This window comes from Triturus cristatus, chromosome 2_2 (genome assembly GCF_964204655.1).
Source record: "Triturus cristatus chromosome 2_2, aTriCri1.1, whole genome shotgun sequence".
In the NCBI taxonomy this organism is placed as follows: domain Eukaryota; kingdom Metazoa; phylum Chordata; class Amphibia; order Caudata; family Salamandridae; genus Triturus; species Triturus cristatus.
The window spans coordinates 311,931,072-311,958,178 of NC_140582.1; the positions used below are offsets into that span (position 1 = coordinate 311,931,072).

General features: G+C 42.6%; 1 protein-coding gene across 2 annotated transcripts in view; it reads right to left on the reverse strand.

Moving 5' to 3' along the window:
* SETD7 (SET domain containing 7, histone lysine methyltransferase) overlaps positions 1-27,107 on the reverse strand; it is a 179,785-nt gene that overhangs the window by 101,937 nt on the left and 50,741 nt on the right. For both annotated transcript variants that reach the window (XR_014978105.1, XM_085641359.1), the window contains exon 2: positions 15,187-15,316. Coding sequence is in view for 1 of the 2 variants with exons in the window: in XM_085641359.1 (XP_085497485.1) it covers positions 15,187-15,316 (130 nt within the window). In the remaining variant the exon portion in view is untranslated. The remainder of the gene's footprint in view (positions 1-15,186; positions 15,317-27,107) is intronic.

Here is a 27,107-nt window from a genome sequence, read left to right on the forward strand (position 1 = left end):
CAGTTTGAGGAGAATGGTACAGAGGCAAACACAGGCAAGTAATCCCCAAAGAGTAACACCACAAACCTATTCAGATATTAGCATTCCCCCTGACCTAACAGGTTTTTTTTTACTAATGAACCTTTCCTCCTCTATGACAATGAAAACCCTCTCAAAGCAAAACTAATATTTAGCATAACTCATAACTTGGTAACCCTTGCAAATAGTGAAATCTGGATGATGGATGGGGCTTTTAAATCAACTCCCCATCCATTAGCCCACATTTACACTATTCATGCTAACATTAATGACACAACTGCCCCATTAGTGTACAGCTTACTCCCTGACAAGCAATCCTCATTATACACTGAATTTCTATCAGTAATTAAAACCAAAATTATGAATTAAAGTCCTAGGAAAATAATTATTTACTTAAAATTAACAATGATTAATACTATTACAAAATATTACCCTGACACCCAATTCAAGAATTTGTTTTCACTTTTCCCAGGCATATCAGCGAAAAAAAAATCTTTAGTTGAGGATTGCATGTCACGCAGCAAACTACAGTATGAGTAAACAAAAATGAGTTCTACAAATCAATTACAGAATCAGGATATTTTACCCAAAATGAGGAAAAATGTGTGCCACTCCTACATTACTTCAAGGACACATGGCCTTCTAGGCAGGTCAGGTCACCGGAGGAAGCCAAGGTTTTCCATTGACTGGTGGAACTGTTACTGGACCTGCATAGAGGGAGGTTCAAAGACAAACAAAGCCATAAAGGGGTGGCACAATTCCTTCAACACATCAAGTGGCAGACCTCACCCTAACCTTTATCCTTTCTTGAAAGTTTTGAAGAAGGAACAAAAAGTTTCCAAGAAATGAGAATAGCGCAATCATTGACACATAGCCTGAACTCTCGTGTTTAAAAAAAAAAGCAAGGAAATGTCTAAGACCATTGGCTAAAATCCATCAATTTCTATTGATGGAAGCTTCAGACTACCTGGACAATATTGCGTACATCCTACACTTTTGAAACATACTAACAAACTGTAAAATTACTTGCCTGTTTTGACAACACTTACAATTAAAGGAATTTTGAGGTTCCTACCTGTAGTTAGTTGTTCTTCTTTTCTGATCACCACGAGATGTCAGTGCTACAATTATCCAAACAGGGAACCAACATCCATAGAAAAGAGCAACTTCCCAAAAATCTTTTTTGAAAAAAACCACAATCTTCAACAGTCTATTCATTTGAAATCTACAAAACAATTTCGAAAAATAGCAATGCCAAAAATCTAAATCTGGACAACCAATAATGTTTTTAAAAACTCGCAAAAAAAAATCCATTCTCCAAAACAAAATTCCCAGAAACAAATCCATTGTAATCCATCCATGAATCCCGAGTTTCTCCAGCAATGACGTGGTCTTTGTCCAGGAAAGTCACCAATGTTTTTTTAAAAACATGACAGCAAAAAATTAAATGTTGCTTTAATTTCAAGTAGATTATAAAAAGTAATAACAATTTTTAAAAAAACAACCATCATGACGTGGGCATGAAAGCAGAACCTGCATGGGGATGTAAAAGTGGTTATAACAGCAAGAAATTACAACTCTATACTGTTCAACATCTATCCACCTCCCCCCATAAACGTAGCCACCTATATGTTTATAAATGTAAAGCAAACTTTTCTTACCTGACCGCAGCTCTCCCTTGCATCCAATCTTGACCAAGACTCGTTCCAGCCACTGTAAAAACAGACGCACAACAGACGCACAACCGCAAACGTGAAAGTAAAAAGGAAACAATTACAATTTTCTCGATTAAAGTCAATGGGAAAGAATGGGAAAATACTTTAAAATTATAAATAAATATGTTATGCATTGTTAAATAATTTGCTATATTTTTATAAATTAGTTAAAAAACTATTTAATACAATTATTTTGCTATTTTTAAATAATTGTAAGTACACATTTTAAATAATAAGCAGTGCGATTATTTGTCTCATACATGCCAAATATTAAAAATGTTTTTAATATCTCCAAAATTTATTTTCAATACTGTTCTATATTGCAAAAATAATGTAGATACTTTACACATTTATTCCACTATGTTTTTAATTATCTAACATAATTAATATATATTTAAATTATCTTTAATAATTAATACTCAGGTATTAAAATTTATACCTGCGATTGCTACACTTCCCCACCCAATACCCCTATATCCCTTGCATCACGCCCCTATAGGTTTACTTTACTTTTTAAAAAAGAATAAATATAAATATATATTTTTTTTAAATCGCATTTAATTCATTCTAACCATTAATAACAATCTATTAAATACATATCATTAATCTACAAATTAATATACCATGTATCCAGATATATACTTACCAACATACTTACCCAGTAATGCGTGGTAAAGACATGCGTGGTAAGTCGATATTTCTGGGTAAAGGAATGCATGGTAAAGGTGTATGTGTGGTAGTGGCATGTGCAGTAAAGATTAATGCATGGTAAAGATTGCATGGTAAATGTATTGTGTGTTTAAGACAGCATTGTAATGGTTGTTTTGCAGAGGGTACTGGATTAAGAAAATGAATTGCATTGCAATGTAACAGGGCAGTCTCAAGGGAATTCTGTGTGTCAAAAGGGCTCTAAAATGGGCTTCTTTGATTTGAGGAGTATGAGTGCCGGGGTGTTGAAACTCTTTGCCCTGGACCTTGGGTTGTTGAATACATTGGATATTTGTTTATTCCTTCTGCATCTGAACAGAACATGTGAACAAAGAGGGAGAACCTTACAAACATATCAGTTTGGAGGATCTTTTTAAGATAGGGAAAATTAAAGAGAGAGCAAGTATCAAAACAGTGAAATGTGTAGGTGCAATATGGTTTTATGTCAAAGCTATTTAATTTAAGAAATTCATCCTTCAGGCCCGATACACAATTGTCAATATTTGGCTATTACCTTCTCTATGCTGGTGAGGGGCCTTTTCATTTTTTGGGGGTTGGGGAAGAAGAGAGAGAGAGTTTTTGTTGGGCAAAAAATAACTCAAACGGGTAGCTGGAAAATGTAATAGTTACTGTCCGGTGGGTACCTCTTCTTCCATCACCACGGGGACTACATTTTCCCCTTCCCTCTACTTCATTCATAACATTCAGAGGAGAATGAATGTTATTCTAGATGAGGGTATATTGCTTTCTCCCAGATACCTTTTGTAAGCTCTATTGGAACTCGTGTTAGTTCGATTTACTAAATGGTCTCTTTTGCGGTAACATTAGCCAATACCTTTTGATTTGATTAACTTTATATGAATAATATACTTACATAAAGGGTCTTTTAGCCACCTCTTCATCCATTGGTATATTCTTGTGTCATTCACATTTGGTTCCGCCCTCTGCAACATACAGCATGGGGAAGTGGGTAAGCCTACTTCATCCAATGGCTAACTTCACTTTGAGTGACTTTCACAAGGAGCACATCCACTCCACGAGATATTTCCTTTCACTGACGATGTTTTTGTTATAATTTTATTATCCTTTTATTGTTGTTTATTGAGCCTGATGTATAATAGCAAGACTTTCTATCACATAGGAGCACAGGGCACATTCCAGCTTTATTGTTCCTGTCTCCTGAAAGTGCTGTTATAAATTACATTTGAAGTGGCCTATGGTTATTTGACTGCTGCTTTTTTCACACAATACCAGCAGCTCACATGAACTCTGAATAGACGTTCATGAGAGTGCTCTATCTTTATAATTCTGCATGTCCTTCTTTCCTTCCTTCCTTCTTTCACTTTTCCTCTATCTTTTTCTTTCTGTTTTTCCCTCTGTTTTGTGGGAAATTATCCTTTTTGCATGGTATGCCACCCCCAAACCTTTTTCCCCAATGCTGATGGTTTTGACTCTGAAAGCGATGTGCATGTGAATTGGTAACCTCAATTGGCAAATACTTTAACTCCTGTATAAGTCCCTAGTAAGTGGCACCAGTGGTACCCATGGCATTTGAGTCAAAGGGGTCACCAGGCCTGAAGCACTGATTGTCACCTTAAGTGACCTAAGTAAAAAGATGACCGCAGCCTTGCCACTGCAGACTGCACGAGCAGTGCAAACTTTTCAAACTCAACTTTGCCCTCACCATGATTGGCAAGATCACAGCACTATTTTTAATATATGTCAGTTACCCCTAAAGGTGTGAACATATAAGTGCAAGTTGTATGTTCCTATAGTAGCCTCCTTGCATTAGGGGCTATTATAAGTGTTCAGGGGGCCATAGGATAACATGCACTGGCACCTGGGCGTTGCCAGCTCCAATATGGTCCCACAGAAAAGTGTCATGTTTGGTATCAAACAACTTGTCTCATCAAACCTGCCTTTTTCCCAAAGTCAGATTTAATGTGACATACACCTAGGTGGCTACCTTAGAGGTTGCCCACCTGGTTGCCCCAGCCTTCCCTGTGCCCTGACTGACTGCCTGCACCTACTGGTGGCAAGGCAGGAATCTGCCCCCCTGCGGTGTGAACTCTCTCTGGAGTCAGAAATAAAAGCCAACCTGGAAACAGGTTTCCTCCAAGAGGAGGAAAAAGCCAACCCCCTGCCCCTTGCACAATTCCAAACCAGGCACGTGGGAAATGATATAGTCAGGAGGCGTCCACCCCCAGAAGGCTAGTCACACCCCTAGGGTGGCCTACCTGGTCTATATAGCCGAAGAAGGATTCTGCTATTTTTAAAAGTGGCAGAATAAAGGCTTCTGGGTAAAAGAGGTGACACACTTCCCCAGAAGTGGTCACCTCCGGGACAGATTAGCCACTGGTGCTATTAGCCCATTGGCTACTAACTTCTACACCCCTAACACTCCTAAACCTAGGACTCAAGGGGCTCCCCAGGCACAAGAACCTCTATTCTGATTGATTTGCAACCAAAGGACAAAGAAGAGACTAGAGGCTGTGACTTCAGGGCCTGCACTAAGAAATGGAACCAAAGACTGCGCCTGTGGCAACCACCCTGCAACTGCATGGCTGCAATTCGTCCTGGAGCAGGCACGGGTTCCAAAGGAAAGAGGAACCCCTCTGCAAGCCAAAGGCAATTTGAGAACTCCCTTGGACTAGAGGTACTAGTCTCCTGCAGCCTATAGGCAAGAACCGCACTCCCAAATCCAAAGAATCAATGGCCATCGGGCCAAGGGAATCGCTCAAAAGTAAATGGTCTGATTCATTGTGGGAAACATAATCCTGACCTCCAGCATGTTTCAGGCAGCTATCATTTTCCCCTGGACCTCAGGATGTCGAAGTAACCAAAGGCTCACACAAGTTTTAGATCACTACCATTTTCCTCCAGACTTCGAAGTGACTGAAGGTTATATTATACACTATGGGGCTGGTTACAACTTTGGCAGTGTGGGAGCGGTGTGGCACGCCACCACCCTGCTCCCGCACTGCCAAAGTCAATCCGGCAGCCATCCAGATTAGGAAGTTTCTCCTGATTTGGAGGGCGGTCCTTTGCCGGGCTCACAAAAAAAGGCACCGCAATGGTAACACCAAAGCAAGTTCCCACATGGCATGGACTGTTTAGTCTATGCTGTGCAGGAACTGGGTGTGCATACACACACAGGGCCACACCATGTGCCCCCTGCATGCATCACAGTGTACAAGGGCAACAGGAGTCCCTGTGGGGCCCCCTTTGTTTCCCCACTGTCAGCCTTTTCATGGTAGGCTCACCCCCATGAAAAGGCTGGCAGTGGGGACACTCAGAATATGCTTGGTGGTGCCGCAGCGGCACCGCCAAGCATATTGCTGCCCCAGACCGCCGCACCACAACCAGGGAACACGGTTCCCTGGCAGTTACGGTGGTCCTAAAATGGTCTGGCTGCCTTACTTGTAATACGGCGGTCAGACCACTGGTGCAGCGGCCCCCGACTGCCACAGCACCTCCACCACAGGTTTGGCGGTGAAATGGACCATCAAACTCATAATCAGGCCCTATGTGTATAACATAGGTACCCATAGGGGCTTTAAGCCAGACTCCGTCCATTAGTCTGTAGTTCTATCTTTCACACTTTTCTTCCACCGACTCCAGCATGCATCAAGGGGCAATGTGTCAGCCCACTTCAGCAATTGGCTGACTTCACTATGAGTTACAGCTTGATGCTCTTTCATAAGAAGCACAACACACCAAGTAGTCCCCTTAACTTCAAGGGAGTACTATAGAAATGTGTGCTTTTTGAGACCAAAAAAACTATTTTGCCTTCAGTCAATGTTTTTTTTTGCATATTTGAGGGCCTAGCAGCTTCCCGAACAATAAAGTTTTGCAAAAACTAACTTTGTGCCTGTGAACACCTTTGGTGAGTGAACTTTTTCTCTTAAAATCAATTCCTTTGTTTAAATCTGTTGGGAAGAATCCATAATGTATGCACACTGGAGTTTTTTGACTCATGGCTATGTTACCATGAAAGGTATCCATTTATGTTTTCCTGGTGAAAAACCTACGACTGACAAATTCTTTTGGTGGGTCAAAATGTTGACGAATTCTGTGCATGGATCCCAGAGAGATTAGATTGGACTATTGATTCTGTGAACTGAGTACATAGCTCTAATAATATATGTTTTCAATGAACTTTGCTCTGGGACCAGGCTGCTGAAGAATTATTGTAGAATTCCCATACTGTGGGACAATGTCAGTCTATGTATTATATTCTGATTGACACATTGCAGGTGCACTTTTGCACTAATCGTGGAGCACCTTTAGTATTTTTATTGTCATTGTATGTGTTTTGGTACAAAGTTTATATACATTGTCTTCCTTACTCTATCGCTTCAATGTGTTTATAAGACAATACAAGATACGGCATACTGCATATCGTTTTCTGTATATATAGAAAGGTTTTCCGACAGAACCATTTATTTTGATATTGTTTATTACCCAGCTTCTGAGGAACAAAGGGTGACCCCATTGGTGATAACTGCTTGCATCAATACTTTAACAGTTTCCCTCATCAACTAGTTCCCCAAAGTGTGACTATTATTGTTGACTGACATAGCTCTATTTTCATTTTGTGGCCGACAAACATACTGGGAGCACAAATATTGCAGAAGTGGTTTTCGGGTTTGATGAGAACGTTGGCATGTTGCCATATTCTTCATCTTTGCATTCTTTTTTGTGCACAGCTTTATGATAAGGCACAAGGATGCTCTCAATTTCCTAATTTGACTCATTATGTTAGTTGTACTGAGAAAAGCAATGTGTGCCAATTTTCGCAATGAATGTGATCCTTTGTTGTTTTAGTCCTAGTGCCCTTGAGAATGCATTGAAACCTGTGCATCAAGCATCTTTAAAATGTATGTTACACTGGCATGTAACACAAGAGAGTAAGTAGAAAATTAAAATACCTCCCACGTGAACCATACCTCACATGATGTGAGTGAACCCGACCCTACTTAGAGGAGTTATCTTACCCTTTCCCTCCATCCATCCATGCTTTCATATATTTATCCATCCTTTCACGCATCCACACATCAATATATCCATGTATTCATCTATCGATCCTTTTACCCATCCATCCATTTACTCCTGCCCATCTCTCCATTCTTCATGCTTCCGTTAATTCGTCATTTCACTCTTCCATCCATCATTTCACTCTTCCATCCATCCTTTCACTCTTCTATTCATTAATTTAATTTTCCTTTCACCGTCCTATCTTACCTTTCACGCTTTCTTCCTCATTTCTTCCCGTCAACAAAAGAATCACCTTCCGTCTCCTCACCCACGCACACAAAGCCCTACACGATCAAGGCCCGAGCTACCTCAACAACCGAATCAACTTCTACGCTCCCAAACGCCACCTCCGATCAACCAGCCACGCCCTCGCCGCCGTCCCACGCATCCGTAGAGCGACAACAGGAGGAAGGTCCTTCTCCTACCTGGCCGCCAAGACCTGGAACTCCCTCCCGACCGACCTGCGCCTGACCCAAGACCACCTCTCCTTCAGGAAGAAGCTCAAGACCTGGCTGTTCGAGCAGTAACGGCACCCCCCCCCCTAAGCGCCTTGAGACCCTACGGGTATGTAGTGCGCTCTATAAATGTCTTTGATTGATTGATTGATTTCCTTACACTATTCCTTTCTTTCACTCTTCCTTTCTTCTCTGTCTTTCTTTCCTATTTCTATATCTTTCATCCTTATTTTTTCTTACATTTCTCTCTCATGCTCACTTTTTCTATTTGTCTCTCTTCCTGTGTTTTTCCCTATTTTCATAATTTCATCATTGTTTATTCTCTGTTTCCTTTGCTGTGTCTATTAGCTAACCTTACAGTATTATTTATGAGCGCTTTGCAGATCTGTGGATAGAAGAGGCCCATAGAAAACAAAATAATGTTTAGTGGGTCCCAGGTCACCAGACCATGGAGCCCAGTGCAAGCCCCTGCTTTAGCTGTTTAGGTGGGGGTGGGAGGGGGGTGGTCCATGTGACACGATGTACACAGGAGAAGTCAATAATTTTATTGATTTTTGTGTTTTATCTGTCTGCAATCTAAAATATGCTGTTTCCTAGTACTTATGACTGGAAATGAATTTCAACTCTGCCAAAACATCGACTTTAAAAATGGAAAATGTTTAACACTTGAATCACATACATATGCTAAAGTGACACAAATTATGACAGAAAAGCTATGGACAATGGAGCAGCAGTGGGCAATAAACACTGGTATAGGCACACTGTTTCATCTTTTCAATGTCCTGATCTATATTAGAACATTGGAATGTTGGTAGCTCCATTGAAAACAATGGAGTGCTCCGGGCTTCTAACAGCTGGTCAAAGCCAGGGGCTCCAACATTCCAATGGTGTCGTTCACAGCTGTTGCTGCGAACAAAGGCCTCACGGAGCCTGAGGGGATTGCAATCCCCTCGGGCATTGCAATCCCCTTGAGTTCCGTGAGACCTTTGTTTAATTTGTTAGAAAATTCTGTCCTCTAGTGGCGGAATGTTCTAATAGCCTTTTACCCCTCATTGCTGGGCTATACCAGCATTAAAGTCTCACTCCCTTGCCTTCAGCTCGGCCTTTAACACTATAGTGTGCCTTTTATGGCCGGTATATCCTGCTATGGCGGGCTATAAGGTTAATGTCTCTCACTCTCCCGTTCTCTCCCTCTCCAGATATGCACAGAGGAATGAGAGAGGCAGAGCTGTGGAAGAGGGAAAACAGTGAGATTCCCCCCTCACTCATCTCATAGTTCACAGTGTCAATGGAGCCATGGAAGGAGGAAGGGGGGAATTCTCTTTAGCTTCTATTTCTCCTCGGCACCTCCAAACCAAGAATAGCAGCTTGGCAGAGCCAATCACCACCCTTGTTGACTATGTTTGACAGTTAATGAATAGCCCTGCATGCAGCAGTAACGGTCAAACATACAACGCAGAAGCTGTGAAAGAAACCCTTAGATGTTTAAAGATGCATAGGTTTTTTTCAATCCCCTGTGTCTCCACAGAGGGTTTTGATTTTTAAGTAGAACATTCAAGCCTCATGGCGCAGAATGTTCTAATAGACTTATAGCCTGCCACAGTGAGCTACACAGGGTGTTAATGTCCTGTTCTCTTGCTATAGACCCCAGCCCACTGGAACATGGTTGCAGAAGCCTGCTGGAGTGGCTACAACTATAAGGCTATATTGGGAATGGGATGAGATGCACTGAAGATAGAGTGGCAGAGTGCCAACAAAAGCTGGTATAGACCTTCTGTTCCAACATTTCAATGCTTACCTTCTTGTTTCTCCCTATATAATAAATAACATTCTACCAACAGTCTTGGAATGTTCTTATTGCTTTGTAGCCAATTGGCTTTGGCTATGCTGGTCATAAAAGTCCCCCGGTCTCGATAGCAAGAGGGCATCTAGTGACACGCCCTCTGCAGCAGGCTATAATGCAACATTACAATATTCAAATATTAAAAGCTCCATTGAAGACAATGGTGTGTCTCGGAGTTAATAATGGCTGCTTCGGCTTTCCAGTGTGTGCTTTTCCGTTTACTCCTTTTTAATTTAAAACCTTCTACAACTCTGTAGGTGGAATGTTTTTAATGTATTAAGGGTATTCTGCCTCAGGCTATACATATTGTTGACTGCCCTCTCCCTTGTTACATCAACTCAACGGCAATTCAGGTCTATGACTATAGTTCAGGGCTTTTAACAACCAGTACAGTTCATGTAGTGTGCTAAAATGCTATTACAAGGATTTAAAATATACAAATTAAAATTGCCTCTTGAAATTCAACCAAGGATTTAATTGATTAGGAAGTAGTCTTTGAGGTGTTGGTAGTATGAGGATATGAGGATCTTGTAGGGTGGTACTTATTTTTGTGCAGCAGGTGCAGTGGCACCATGGTCTAAGGCTGAGAGGGTATTTAAGGGGTGTAAATGGCATTACACCATCTACAGATGCCCTATGTTACACAATATGTGGAACAGAGGCCCCTTATTTGTATGTGGGCCGATAGGATCTATGCTACCACACTGGACTCAGAGACACACAATGAAGCTGATGCCAATGCCAATGCCAACGCCTATCCATGCACTGAATCATGAAACCAGTACTCCTAAACCAACAAAATATGGTTTAGAATGGTGACCTGGGATAGTGACATTTGACCTCATAATTCAATCAGATCTGACGTGGAAGGAAAGAACATTAGTGCTTGCAATAGTCAGGGAAAACAAGCTGTGTGCTTTATAAGCTGTAAAGGCTAAGCCTGCCCCCTCACAGCCTAATTTCAGGAGATTTAGTTTCCTACAGGACATGATACAAGAAATTGTGGCTCAGGATGCCACAGGCCTCCATAAAAAGTTGAAGAATTAGGCCAGAATGCTCCAAACTCCGAAAATGAAAAGAAGAATTAAGCTGGACTCAGAATCTTAGAAGAAGAGTCATATACCACAAAGGAAATACAAGGTGCAAAAAAACAAAGGTGAGAGAACCCGAAGGTCTGTGGTGTATTGAACAGCAACAAAACAAACCCATAAAACCTGCAATGTTGTCACACAGTGAGCAAAAATGGGAGCCTCTACTTATGCGGATAATTACACTGTTGACTCAGATATATTCTGTAAAGAGAAACCCATCTGGGGCAGCCTCTTGGTATAGGTGTCTTGAATGTCTTTGAATGTGTTCCTATTTCTTTCATCAAGGTGCACCCTATCTAGGATTGCCAAACTCATGTGTGTATTCTGAACACACAGGCACTATGCTGAAATTCTCACCAATAAAAAATTACAAACTCTCTCAATATAATTGTTGGACCTGACATCCTTGGTATGGTTTTTCCCAAACTTTTTGCCTTCTAGCCTCATGTTATTGCTGACTTTGAATTTGCTGGCTTTAGGACTCTGCTCTCTTTACCACTTCTAACCAGGGCTAAAGTGCTTGTGCCCTTTCCTTTAAAAATTGTAACATTAGCTTAAACCCAATTGGCACATTTAATTTACATGTAAGTTCCTAGTTAAGTGGTACTACGTGTACCCAGGGTCTGTAAATTAAAAGTTATTTGTGGGCCTGCAGCACTGATTGTACCATTCACTTAAGTAGCCCTTTAAACATGTCTCAAGCTTGCCACTGCAACCTATGTGTGCAGTTTGACACTGCCATTTTGACCTGGCAAAATAAATCTCTTGCCGGGCAAACCTCCTTTTGTATTACATATAGTTCACCCAAAGGGGAGTTTCTAAGCAGCCCAGAGGGCAGGGTGCAGTGTATTTAAAAGGTTGGGGTATGTGCTGTTAAGTTTTACATGTCTTGGTAGTGAAAAACTCCTAAATATGTTCTTCGCTACAGTAAGGTCTACCTCTCCCTTAGGATAACATTGGGTTAACTTATTACATTTAAAAAGCGGTAAATTTCAATTGGGAGCAGGTGGGAATGTCGAGTTCGGTGTTTAAAGAATTGTAATATAAAGCCCTCTTTAATGGTGAGGTTGGATATTAAGTCACAATTCTGAAAATACCACTTTTACACAGGTGGCCTATTCTTGTCCTACCCATTAGGTCCCTGCAGCCTTTTAACTGGGTCACATGATTGGGTGTAACTGGCAGTTGGTCTTTGTAGATTCCTCTCAGACAGTGAAACAAAAAAAAAGAGCCATAGGTGTTGGCAGGATGGGCCATCAATGTCTTGATGAGGGGGAGGAGCTGTCACCTACAACACTTGATTATCACAAAGGCTCTACCTGAGCACACTCACAAAGGGTTTGACACTAGTCTAATGTGACCCAGACAATCCAGAGCCAGGGCAGGGAGACAGGAAATTCCAAGCACCTCTGGGGGTGGAATACTCCATAACCTTCTCCTACTTCAATGTGGGCACCAGGTATAGATACTGGACCCTCAGACCCAACTCTTCAGTATACATCTGGCCCTGTGGAAGACTCAGAAACTCAGAAGAAGGATTGCTGTGCTGCTTTACTGCAAAAAGGACTGCTAATTCGCTGCCCTGTTGCCCTGCCCTGCTGCCCCCCTGCCTGGGTGAGAAGAACTGACCCTGCATCTTGAACCCAGAACCACCAGAATGACTCCAACTGCTAGTTTATAATAAACAACAACAGAAATGCCAATACTGATCTTCCTTTTCTATATTATTTAGACAAAGATACAAGGAACCAATCAATGTAACCCGACGTTATCAATCCTTATTTCTTTATTTTTTAATTTTTAGAATGAACGTTTTTTTAATTAGTTTTTTCTAAACATTGTGAAAAATTATTTTCTGTATTCAAACCATCACAATATATAATAAGACAAATCATTACAATTGTACATAAAAAATTACATGAAACAATATAAATCAAGACTATTTGTCAACAGAACATATTTAAGACAGACAATACACATAAACCCAGACAGGTAAAAATTATATTTACAACATTTTGACCTTCTATTCAGGGTATGTTCAAACAGTGTGTGCAATCAACAACAAGATAAACTCCGGCCTGTTTTTTGGTACATTCAAATAATCAATTTGAAACAAATACAATTATTGTGAGAAACAGGGACGGGTTTGTATTTAATATCCACTGTTTGGCGAGAAACTGATCAACGCGTTTCGAAACCCTTAAATAATCTTGGGGTGCTCTTCAGGACCACAAGAACTGAAACAAAGAAAAGGGAGGTGAGGGAAAGTGAGTTAAACTCTATTGAACTTAATCTAATCTACTAGTTGGCAGGCCTCCTGACCAGAGCCTCAGGGACAGACTGAGCCTAGCACCTGGACCCTGCCGGCTGTGACTCCTGCCCTCCCAAGTGGTGCCACCCCAGTCCTGGACCCTTGAAGTGAGCCTGACGGTGCTTTGCCAGTCCATCCGTGGTCCCAACAGAACTGGCGAAGCATGACACTTCACCTCGCAAAACTCCGCATCATAAGCACTGCACAACGCAACGCATCCCCAACACAGTACTTTGCATCACAGCCCAGCAGCCCATCGTAACCGCTGCTGCACAACACATTCTTGCTGCAGCTCTTCACATCATAAGCCCCTCATCAATGGCATCCTGGGTGATGATGCATGAGACTGCAGACGCAGGAATCTGCATTGCAAGACCCGCAACCTATTCAGAGCTAGCTAGTGTGCAACGCACCTTTGACGCAGAACTTTGCATCGCAAGTCCCTCACGAACGGTATCGTAGAGGACAATGCAGGATCTTGCATCACAGCCTCATAGCTCCCTGGAGCTGCCGATGTGTGATGTATTTCCACCCAAGGACCTTACATAGCCTCTACTGCATGACACATCCTAGATGCGGGACTCCACATCACTCCACAACCAAGATTTAAAGTACTTTGTTGAGCAGGCCTAAATGAGTCCCTGTAGCTGGCTCGCATTCCATTGCTGTTGGCCTGAACTTGTTACTTTGTCTCAGTCTGGTGAGGTCAGATAACCACAGGTAACGATTTGTGCTACTAGGCACTATTTTTACCTAAAACTTTAAAATTGCATATCTCTGTTCTACTGATTGGATTTTTGTTGTTTTTGGTGTCAAATGATTCATCAAATTTCCATCTATTTCTCTAAATTGCTGTGGATTTTTCTTGTGCTGCGGTTCAATTTAGTACTGTTTGCAGAAATACTCTACACATTGCCTCTAAGTTAAGCCTGACTGCTCTGTGCCCAGCTACCAGAAGGTTGAGAACAGGTCAATTTGGGGTTTGATTGTGACTTCACCCTGACAAGGATTGTAGTTGATGCTTGCGTAGGGTTTCACCCCCCTCAAACAGTAACCTAATTTCTTACAATATTGTATTTCCTCACAGTGAAGAAATGTGTAAGTCTTTAATATATATTTATGATAGAGACAAATCCCAAATGATCACCTAGCAGTTATTGAATACTACTAGCACTATGAGAAATTATCATTATCACTTTATCGTTGTTCAGTAGAACTCTGCGACAAAAGGCATACACTATTCAATAAAGAAAAGCATCTATCTACCTTTATCCATTAATATACAGGGTAAAAATTAAAATCGACAAACCCTGATGTTACAAGCATACTACTAAATTTGTTGTAAATCAAAAGAGAATTTCAAAATTGTTTATGGCCTTTTAATAAAAAACAATCATGAATATTGTTTTTCCATCCCTATTTCCTCCCTGCTCTTCAAAAATTATTATAAGGACCTTATAATATTTTTTGAGGAAATAGATGTGGTACTTTGGTAAATGTGACGTCTTTAATTAATAATTACAAATAGACATTGGAATCCTAGTTGGACATGAATCCTAAGAGATGTACTAGAACCCCCAGTTTCTAGGTAAACACTGACTGAACCTTGGTCTCATTTGGTCTCATCTGGTCCTATAGCACTGGCTCACATCCTATAGGAACATTTGGAAATGGAAGGACCTAAAACACTTATTGACCTCACAAAGCGTATATCACTATAAACTAACTTTTCTACTTTTGACATGCCTTAGATTTTGGATTAGATTACTATAATTTTGTCTGGAGCACTAAAAATTAATTTACTGGCTTTCTACTCACAAGAATCTTCAAAGCTATTAGATTCATTAATACTTGGGCTCGTTGCACCTTGTATATCATAAATGCACTTTAATCTACTTTACTTTTTTCACTTTAACTTAAATAATGAATATTTCAAAACTATAAAGCATCAATGGATTTCATAAACCGTCCCTCAATTAAATTGTCACACAAAACAATTATGATATACCTTCCATCAAAGAAGAAAAACTTTCCACGTCCATTTTTTTCTCCATGAATGAAGTGTCCCTCAAATCTATCGGTAGAGGAATAGGTAACAGTACAGAAACCATGGGGCAATCCATCTTCGTCCAGAAGACCTGTGATAAAAAAGTAAGGTTACCTGTTATGTGATATATTTTCTAGGATGTGCTATGACCATTAAATCTATGTCTACCTGTAAAATTATAGTTTGTGATTGAAATACATATGGTTTGCTCTGTGGAGTGATCCATATGACTGTACATGTCCATCCAGCTAGCCTTCCACTCTAATATATGAATAAATAGTAAGCTTGTCCTGCTGAACAATATTTCAATGTACATTGTCAAAAGACTCACAGACCACCATGTGTAAATTTGCAGGAAAGAACGTGTGCCCATCATGAAGTTGAACACCAATTTGTAGCAGTGGCAGCCCCTCCGCTAAGGCAGAGGAGTGTCGCCCCACTGCCAGGAGAAGCAAAGAAAGGGAAAAAACTATAAAAACTGAATGCTATTATCATTTCAATTTTTCCTCCTGCTGCGGCAGTGTTTGAAGGGGCGGGGTGGAGCTGCAGGGGAAGAGTGGTAGACACGGCGCTCAGACAAATCACAAAGCTCATTGGAGCATTGTAATTGGCTTTGAAGTGGGATTCTGCCTGCCTGCTTCGTGTTCCGACCTGGAGTCGGATACTGGCAGCAGGAGAGGAGACACGGGACCCGGCGGAGGTGGCAAGGCAAGTTTAATTTTATTTGTTTTTTCTTTTTTTTTTAAAGCAATCCTCTAGCCCAGCCCCCCCCCCCCCCGTGCCCAACCCCCCCCCCCCCCCCTCCACCTGTGAGCCATGCCGGCCACCCTTGATTTGTAGCAGAGTCAACCAGCACCCGGAAGAAGCAAATGCTAAACTCATCACACCACAACATAGTGTCCCTGATTACAGACCTATGACATTTCCACAAGCACACCAATCTGCAAACGGTACCAGCAGCCGTGGCCGCTGCAGGTAAGAGTGGTGGGGGTGGGTGGGGGAGCATTTAGGGTGACGACCACAATGGGAAATTAAATAAAGAGTGGTGGGGCGGTGGGGCAGGGTGAGGGGGATTTCGTGTGACGACCACAAGGGAAAATTAAATAAATAATGAATTTTCCCTCGTGGTCATCTCTCGAAATACCCTCCCCACACGGCCTCACCGCCCCACAGCTCTTACCTGCAGCGGCCACGGCTGGGTACCAGGTTTCTCAATTGTGGGGCAGAGGACCACAGTTTTTACACATGCGCTTTTCCTTGATTTCCTTTGGCATAGTAACAGATGGAGTAGCTTTGTTAGAAGTGAACAGAAAGCCTTGGTGATAGAGGGATTTTCAAAGGCAAACATAACATAACTTAAAATACCCTAATGTACCACCCCTCACAAAATATTACAAAAAAGAAGCCCATTCACATGACACCATTTATGGGAAGCAAATAACTGAGAAATGTAAATATTTTCAGTACCTGCCACCTCCAGCTCTGAGAGTGATTCCAACCTCTGCCCCTGCCATCCTGAACCCTGCGAACCCAATTCTGCCTTCCAGCACCACAACACACAATACATGCAAGGTGTTTTCTGCAAAAGAGGGCTTAAGGACACAACAGGTGGCCACTGAAGACATCACGAGTGATACTAGCTATACAAGGAGAGGCCACCGGGCATTTGTACCCACAACAAAAGGCCCAGTACCTGGAAATATGCCCAGATTCACTAAAGACACAATTTCTACCTTTATGCAAGATATAGGTCTTCATGTGAAGCTGTTCTGCAATTCCTGCCAAAACAGCTTGCTCTGCAGAAAGCCACATGGATTCCATCTTCTCTGCAAGCAGTTGAACGTTCAGAAATGATGCAGTTGAACGACGACATTGCACACGATAGAACACCATTTAATGAAATTCTGTCAAGAAGCATCTGCAACAGAGACCGGCTTGGGTGACGTGACAGAAACTTCACCATAAACACAAAGTGACATGACGGAATGGGAAAGTGTGGCTTCCACACTCATGAAGAAACATATTGCCAGAATGACAGCAGCTGAACAAAAATAAAAGCTCAGTGCTTGATCAAGAGAGACACTTTCTTGGGATTCGGGGTTCAAAGCTAGAGGAGATAAATGGAGCAGTAGGGTGGGTATTGTCTACTCTGTGCCTGGTGCAGGCTACTTCAAACCACCAACCATCACACCATAGACAGAAATTTGTCACCTTACCCGTGTACAATATTAGTGCTGGGACTGGAGACGGTCTGTATGAGTGCTTGTGTTTGTGTGTGTTTTTGCACTTCGGTGTATCTCATACAGGAGGAGGCAACTGTGATGTTCAAAGGAAATGTTTGAAATGCTGACACACTTTTAGCCTCTCTGCTCGCAGGAACACTGTCTATGTGTAAAACTGATCAGGGCCTACTAGATGGAGATACTATGATGTGACAGGCATTACGAAGGGAGTTTCTGGCACAATATTCCACCAGCCAGACCATTGCCAGAGTACTTAAGGAAGATGTGTGTCATGGACCCATATAACAGTCATGCTTAGTGTAAGGAAATACCTTTTTAGCATAATCGCCCCAAAAGGTTTGGATTGGTGCATCCGGATTTCTGACTGCTAACCAGACCTCAGTGCAGTTCTCCGACACTCAAAAGTGTATGTTTGATTGGCTTATACCCAATTGGCATAAGTTAACTTACTTATAAGTCCCTAGTGTATGGTAACATGGACATCCAGGCCCTGTAATTTAAAGTTTCCCTCATGGACTGCTGTGCTTATTGTGCTGCCATGAGTGTAGCAAAGTAAAACATGTCTCCCAGCCTGCTGCTGCAGACTGGTAGAGCACTTTCATGCTGATAACTCGACTTTGCCATTTAAACTAATGACAAAGTCTAGATCTCCCTTTTTTAATATATATGTCACCCCTGATTCCTAAGGTAGGGTGCTGCATAACCAATGGCTAGTAGTCACAGTATTCCTGAGGGCAAGCTGTGAACATTAAAAGTGACATCACATCTGTACTGGAGAGAAGACCGAAGAAGGACAGCCCTGCTGTTCCCTGGACTTGGCAAAGAGAGGCTGCACAAAAGAAGGGACTGCACCTGCTGCGCCTGGGCTAGCAGAAAGAGGACTGTGCCTGTGATTTCCCTGCTCGAGGAAAAGTCCTCACCGAGCCCCAGACAGAAGAGGTGAACTCAAAGAGTCAGTTGGCCGACTTCTTGTTATAGCTCCAGGGCCACAAAAGCTGAAGAATCAACCATGGCAAAGTTGGTATCCACAACTATTTATTCATGCTACTTGCTGAAGCACAGCATGGTAAACCAAACTCTGAGACTCAAAAGTTGCATCCGAGTCTGCTGGACCTAGGAGAGTTGTCTAAGTGCACTTTGGTCACCCAAGATGGACACTAGCCGCAGCTAAAGGGACAGCTGGTTTCACTATGACGGGAGACCAGTAGACCAGTGAAAACTGCTTTTTGACTGTACTTCACCTGTATGTCATGGGACATCTACCTCTGTGGCCACAGTTACCCCACAATGTTTCTATACTGAGGGATGGCTCCAGCAAGACCCCCGTCAATCGGACCAGCATCCTAAACTTCTTCAGCATCCTGTATCCCTTGCATCAGGATCACTCCATTGACACCTGTGGTGGTTCGCCTATACAGCCTGAAACTGGACTGGAGACTGCTCTGACTGAAAGGTAACTGTCCTGCTGAGACTAACTGGCCCCTGTGACTTGCTCCCTGCCAGAGTTGGTTGCTAAACGTGGGCCAGAGTAACCAAACACAACTTTACAAAAGTTTTCCAAGTGTTTCAAAGTGACCACTAGCTGTGGTAGCTGTCAACGCTTGTTTGTGATTAGAGTGAAAACGCAGTGATTGAGGATTTGCTTCATAATTTATATCTCCAAAACTCTACGGTGGAGTTTGCTCATTTTTGGGTCTAAACAGTCATAAAAATAAGATCTCTTTTTATAATCTGGTGTCAGATTTCTTTTGTGTTGGGTTTGTTTCTTATTCAATTGTTTTATTGCTTGTAAATGCTTTACACGTGTTCCTTTGTTAAAGACAGAATGCTCAAAGCCACAGCTACCCAGGGATGAGCTAAGATTTTACAAATGAACCTGACTGTACCCAAGATGGGTTTGTGAGTTTATTTCACAGTGAGGTTGCACAACCGCACCATGTAATAAATTGCATTTCCTCACACTTAGATATTACTGGCTGCATGTTGGGTTAAGCAGGATAGTATGGATGAGGTGGACATTGGCAGTGGGTCCAACGGTGATTATAGTCAGTACCATGTCACACAGTCTCAGGGAGATGCTGGGGATTGGCAGGACATTGACACCATCGATTTAACTTTAGAGGATACTGTGTTTAGAGAAAAAGTTGCACGAGTGGATTTCAGAGCAGGATAGGACACTCATCAGGAGACAGCGAGTGACAGTGGGCAGGCAGGCAGGCATGTCAGGGGAAAACAGTGAGGAGAGCCAGATATAGCTTCTGTGTTATGTTGCAAATAGGAAGGGTGGGGATGGGAGTGGTCCCTTACATATTGGCAATGTGTACAAAATTATTGAAAATCGCATCACAAATCATATATTACAATAATTGCAGCTAAGCTTTTTGAAACATATTACATCTGAATTAATATGTACAGACAGGCACACTATGGAACCTAGAGCAACATTTTCGCAAGACAGATTGAAAAATGTAGGGGCCTATTCACAATCTGCATTTTGTAGCACTTTAGCAGTATTACAATAGTACTACTAAAGTACTACAAAATGCTCTTTAGAAACCTATGAGTAGATCACATGAGTAACTTCATACCTTTGTGTATTCGAACCATTAGAACTGATTCACAAAGATTTTGCCATGAGTAATCTTACTCTTGTAGTACTCCTGGATTACTCCCGAAATCCAGGAGTAAGGCAGGAGTTAGCCTGAAATATTCTTGGCTTACATCTGGAATTCAGAAGCAAGTGAGAAGTACTATAAGAGTAAATTGGAGAAAATATTTTGTGAATCTGGCCCATCATATTTTTTCAATGCTGTGCCTGATGCTGTGAATACTCAGCATAATGGATATCAGTCAGATCCAGCTATCACAGTCCTGGAATCAGTGCGAATGTGTGTTACAGTTGCTATTGTGTGCCAGCAGACAGCTGAATAAAGTCTAATTCCTGTGAAGCTTAGACACATTTGTGCAGCTATTTTTAGGTCGAGCCTGGGCAGCGCACGCGCTGCTGCGAGGCATGCAGTAGTGCATTATGGCTTTGAAGCCCCGCCCACTCTCCGCCCATATTTTTAATTGGCTTGTGTCATTGTCCTTTGTAAACGCTGGCTTCGGAGTCGTTATTAGGCTTGTTAGTCCCTCCTTGGTAACGCGTTGTCTGCATTTGTAACCTCCCATGGAGACTGGCCCTTTTACTTCTGTTGCAACACGGTATGTATTATTTAGCCTGTAAGCATTATTTTCTTTAATGAGTTTCTCCTACGGTAGGTACGACGTGCTTTCCTCGCCATTTGCGCTTTCACTTTTAAGCATCTCCGGACAATGGCGGCCGCTTCTTTGAAGTGAAATAGGTCTCGCATTTACAAGAGTTTGAGCTATTGCCACTGTATGACAATAGCTTAAACAATCGTAAACGTGAGACCTATTGCATTGCAAATGATTGTTTTGTTCTAGAGGGCATGGACTTAGTACATACCACACTATCACCGATTGTCCCTTGAGGGGGTAAATGCGTCAGGAGAGTACTGTTGAAGGAGTCCATTACCACAGTTACAGATAGACAAAGCGTAAGGTTGGGTTAGGAAAAACGTGGGTAGTACGGATTTCTTCTGGCATGTACATCGAGGGATGAGTCTTTTATATGTTGTTGGTTTTGATGTGCTGACGGACAAATTTAATAAAAATATTTTTTTTGAAAAAACAATGGTTGGGTTAGGAAGAGTGGTCTTCTAACCTCCCTGGGCCTCTCCGCCCTTTCACGAGTTACACCCATGATGAGAAGCTAGTGACGCTGGTACTCACTGGTACAGCATATGCTTCTGTGGTTGCGTCAGGACATAAAGTAGACACTCACATAACAAAACCCCTATCAGGGCTCACCACACTGAAGAACTGGCGTCACAGCCAAGTGCACACCCTAGTTTGGGCATCCTCCCAGAGACCTTCATATTCCACAGAATTGCTTGCTTATGAGTACAGTGGATGTGGTATCCTTGTTTTCTCCCTCATGCACCATTATTTGTGTGTCTCGTGGAAACGGTTCTAGGATTTGTATTTCCTGTGTGCTGTTCTTACCTTTTCACTGAGAACAAATACCATTGGTGAGCGAGGTACAGTGATGTGTTAATAGCCTGCACTCAGGCCTTCCTCTCAGCAAAGCCACTGGACCACGGTTAAGATGGCTGTAGGCATGTAGGCATGCACACAACAATGGCATTGGTTATGAGCAGGAATGGTAGTAGAAATGAGCCATGGCCTATTTAGTAACCCTGCAAAGTGGTACTTCTCATACACATGTGCTTTTTCATCACACTCTGCACCACTGACTCCTTATTAATTTGGGTGAAAAGATGGGCGTCAGGGGTGCAAGTCTACCTGATTATGAAGACAAGACTTTACTACTTTGTTGGAGTTCACCTAAATGGCACTGATTTCTCTGGTCACTTGCCTGTCACTTAACATAATAAAAAAGGGATATTTGATGAGCATGCATCCATTTCCAGGGGGTGTATGTGCGCTGTTGATGGATAACACGACTTTATCATTTACCTACTCAACTGTACTCATTGTTTTGACTCCAGAAGGATGAAAGGCTAAGTAAACCCACCAGGATTCGTATTTATGACACAGATCCCTGCTGCAATGCAGCAGTCACTGAGCTAAAATATTCGCTTTTATGGGTGGGCATGTGAATCTATTGAAATACTTACTATTAAAGTGAAAGTCTAAATTTTGATGTGCAGGACATGTACACATACTGTATTGTACACACAAAGGTACAAAGTTAAGCGTGTATATCTGCTTTAAGAGGCTTATTTACCATCCCCTTGCGCCGCCGGTGTGTCACTTTTAAAATGGAAAAAAGTGACGTACTGGCGGCGCAAGGTGCTTGTAAATAAGCCAATCAAGGGGGCAGTTTTACAATAAACAAACGCAGCACAGTGCAAGTCATTTTGCTGCCCCGGGCTGCGTTAGTCTGGAAAGCACAGCGATGCGACATATTTATAACAATATGTCGCATCTCTGTGCTTTCCCCTGCGCTGGCGCACAAACTGCTGCCATGCACCGACGCAGACATCCTTGCACCCTGGTGCAAGGGTGCCTGCATCGTAGGGAGATTGTTTTTGTTCAGGAAGGGTAAGTTTCCTGCACAAAAACAATCTGAAATGCCGTTTTTAGGTCTCGCCTGACCCAGCGCATGCGCTGGTCTGCCGAGACTTATTGAGAGCGATCCAAAAAGTGCTACCAGGCCAGCCTAGAGCTACAGTGCATGTGCGCGGGCGCGCGCTCCGCGCTTTACCGCGATTACTTTCGGTTTCGCGGCCACACGGCCGCTTTGATGTTTGTTCGTGATCGCGATTGCGATCACTTTCACTTTCTCGGCCGCATGGGCGCTTTGCATAGCCAATAGGTCTCGCTTTTGGGACCTTATAAGTATTTAGTTATGCAACTGTTGCATGGCTAAACACTTATAAGGTCCCAAAGTCGAGATCTATTGTCTATGCCAGTGCTTGTTTGTGACTCCTGCCACGTGTACTGTTTTGCCACTCCGTTTTATGCGACTCCCTGCAGCGTGTACTGTTTTGTGACTCCATTTTATGTGACTCCCTGCAGTGTGTACTGTTTGCGGCTTTGAGAGACGCCATTAGGCGTTGTTCTCGCTCACGAGTGTGCACAAGAGGCCTGCTGTCTCTCGCGCACACACTGGCTGCTTGACCGACTTCTGTAAGTCCTATTTGTGGTGTGGCCAGCAGCAGAGCGTGACCACCCTTAAGGGGCTACCGTGTGTACACACGGGGCAGGCATCCGAGTCTGTTGTTCGACACGCCTTGGTCAGGATGCTGCTTCCAGGTGGATTAGGCCTTCTCACACGAGAAGTACCAGCATGGCGGCAAAGTTCAAAGCCAGCCACCGGCCTGTTTACTTTAGTTTGGAGTGCTCTGCCTGCTGGCCCCTTTCAGCGCATGCACCCCTCTTCTGTTTTCATACCCAGTGTTGCCATGCTGCTGTGTTCACCCGCACCCATTTGTTATCTGCTTGAGGCAAAATGATGGCCTAAAGAATGTGATGAGGCCCCCCTTGGGACTCATATATCTCACCGGTCTGCATTGGCCTTGTGCAGAATTCCCCCCTCGTCCCCCTCCACAAAGATTTGTGTCCCCCTGCGCCCTATAGACTGCAGGGTGCTGCTGCGCGTCACTGAGTTTGCATGCCACTTTCCAACGCTGGCGAGAGCCCTGGGAAAAGTGATAGCAAGGGCAGTGCATAGGTTTCTGGAAAAGTGAGGTCCGACCTCCATGCTCGCTTCATTTATACTGAAATTAGCATCTTGCCAGTGGTAAAACAATTATGTATATCTATCCATGTATTAGGAGGTTTATTACAAGACCAATATTCACCCTCGGAACAAGATCTCTTGAGCTATGGACAAGAAAACTCTGAAAATCTTTATTTTTGTGAATATCCCTCTCTCTCACTCTCTCTCGATATTTAGATATATATGTATCTCTTGAAATGGAGACTGCTCAGCTGCTTCTATTTGCAAACATTTTATTGGGAGGAACACCAATTGCTTCTGCAAACGTCTTTGTTGAATTCCAATTTATTCATGAAAATAAGACCTTCAGATCTACATTATAGAGCTCAACTGAATTCCCTTAGTGTCCCACGCCCCACATTCTCTGTGCAGAATTGCGTCAGTAAATGCCTCAAAATACATCATGACTTTCTTAAAACACTGGACTGCGACTCTATACTTTTCTCATGAAAACAATAAACAAGCATTGGCATAGCCAATAGGTCTCGCTTTTGGGACCTTATAAGTATTTAGTTATGCAACTGTTGCATGGCTAAACACTTATAAGGTCCCACAAGCGAGACCTATCGGCTATGCCAATGCTTGTTAAACTTATATAGGAGTGGGCGGAATGTGCGTAGTCGCGCTACGCAAACCTCTGCGAAACAGTAAAAAATCTCTGCGAGCACGCAGAGTTCTGTGAAGACGCGGAATTGCTTGCTCCGCCCATTCGCAATGCGTTTTTCCTGTTCGCGAACGCTGTTTGCGTGCTCGGGCGGAAATATCTTGCAAACTTGCCAATGCGGTCACCAATTGGCGCGCCCATCTTCTTTCACTTGTCCCGCCCGCTCGCGATGCATGTTTACTGTTCGCGAACGCGGGTGCGTCCGAATGACGTGTTCATGATCGCACGCTCTCGCTGGATCACGCGGCCAGCTACCAAAATCTTGTGGGGCACGCGAACGGATAGGAAGACTCGCCAGCTTACGCAGGGATCCGGGTAAGTCGTTCTTGCGTGCGTAAACACACATTTTGAAAGCGCAAACAAGGGAAAAATTCTGCGTCGCCGCAGATCGTGAAAGTTTTGGCAATTCCGCATTCTCCGTGGAATGCGGAATTGCCCAAATTCCGCGAGCGGAACGGAATTTACCGCCCAGGCCTAATTAGCACACATAGAAGTTGAAAAACAGCATTCTTTCAATGATTGTTTATGTGCAGGAAGGGAATCATTCCTGAACAAAAATATTCATTAGAGGTGATTTCCTCTTTCTATATGTGCTGCAGAATGCAGCACGCATAGAAACAGAAAACAAAAACGAGGAGAAATGAATACATTTCTCCTTGTTGCGCCTCCCTACGCCCTGGGGAGGCGTAGCATTCCCACGCATTTCCAGATTTACGATTCCTCGTAAATCTGGAAATGTGTCTGTTCCATGGGTGTTGTGTGGGAACACCCACAGCAACACCCATGTAACGCCCCTTTCACACAAAGTGCTGCGTGTTAAGGGGCCATATTTACAAGGACAGGAAAAGGCAGGGTGACTTTTCCTGTCCTTGTAAATATATGGCAGTGTATTGCGCTGCCAGTCCGGCACAAAAAGTGACGTACTGTCAGTGCAAGGGGCTTGTAAATCTGCCCCAATGTTTCTGAATCAGGCGCATTCATACACTACGACTGACAACTGATGTAAATTTGACCTACAACTTGCAAAACCTTTGTGAATTTGTCCAACGTCATGACAGCGACTTTTGAAATAAATGAAAGGACAATGATTGGGTACTGTGCAGATCGGAAGGAGTTTTTTTTTTTATAAATGATAAATATTTGTGTAGACACCAGAAAACGTACATCTTGTTAAGTCTATTTCCTTATCCCAGTGACATTTTTGACAAACATTCGCAAGACTATGGATTCCAGTGTGTGTGAGGATCTACGAGCACTGTCTAACATAGTAATATGGGATTTCCAAAATGCTACCTCACACCCGCTGAAATATTTCAATGAATGTGAGCCTATTGCATAAACCCAAGATGTCTCAGTCATCTATGCGACACTAGGGGGCACATAGGAGATTAACACGTATTTCAGTTTATCGGACAAATGCCAGTTCCCTCACGCAGACCCACTATGAGCAGAAAACGATTCCGAAACTTTCTATTCTGTCATAGCCCTCAAAAACAGTAATCTTGTAAATGCTGTTCGATGTTACAGGATTTTTTTCAAACCAAGCTTTTCACACTCCCCTTGCTACGTGCCTTATATTCCTTAAATTATATACAATTGTCTTCAATGTTTTCCACGCAGGCTGCTTGTCCCCCCCCCCCCCCACTGCACAAGAATAATCGTCCCTTAAATAATTTGCCAAATGTATAGTGCGAAGGCTCAGACAATATCTGTGTGAAAATAACAGATGGCAGCAGGTCTGGAGAAATATTATTTATGTAGAAATAAAGAACAACCTCCTGATATAAGGAAGGTGCCTTCATGTATATTATATTTTCCCTGTTCAGTTTGTGCCATGACACATAGTTTGGGGGGTGTAAAATTCCTCAGCTGGTGAACGTCCATTCTCCGAAGCTGTACTTATGAATGTTAATTCACACTTGGCTACGTGCACCGAAACATTCTAGATTCTTAGAAAACATATGGAGTTTCTCTTTCTACCATATTTCTTTTTAATCGGGACCATTCAAAATGAAAAGTGTATTCTTTCATGTTTATAATGAGATTTGTTATATGTGTTAGGTGTGGGGGAGAGAGAAAGCTTGGCAGTGGAGTTGGTTTAGGATGTGTATATTTGTGTAGTCAGGAAGGTGGGAGGGGGTTGTATATTTCTAGTTTGTGATGTAAAGTATTATGAGGTGTATGTGTGTGAGAGAGATTTTGTTGTCCTTACAACATGACCCACATGCTGCACCACCACCCCTAACTCATACACCTTCCACCCTAAACAGACAGAAACAAAATAAGCAACATGATACTCTTCACAACTTTGCATCTCCATGTCTACTGCATACCACGGCTACTCTACATGCACAACACAGCTCACCAAATCACTCCCAACCACCATTTCCACCACCTACACACGCTGACTCATCAAAATGCCTTCTTAGCCTGCTGGACGAGGAACACGATACAGAACAGCTTCACTATTGCTATTCTCATATAGCTAATACCAGCACTAAGGACACACCTGCTACAAGCCCACCCACAAAATACGGCTCATTCTTCTACAAAACAAAGTCACACCATTAGCAAAGCACATTCTCTAAACTGCCTACTAATAAATGCTCGATCACTCTAAAAAAACAAGCATTCACATCTACAACATTCTCACTGACACACAACC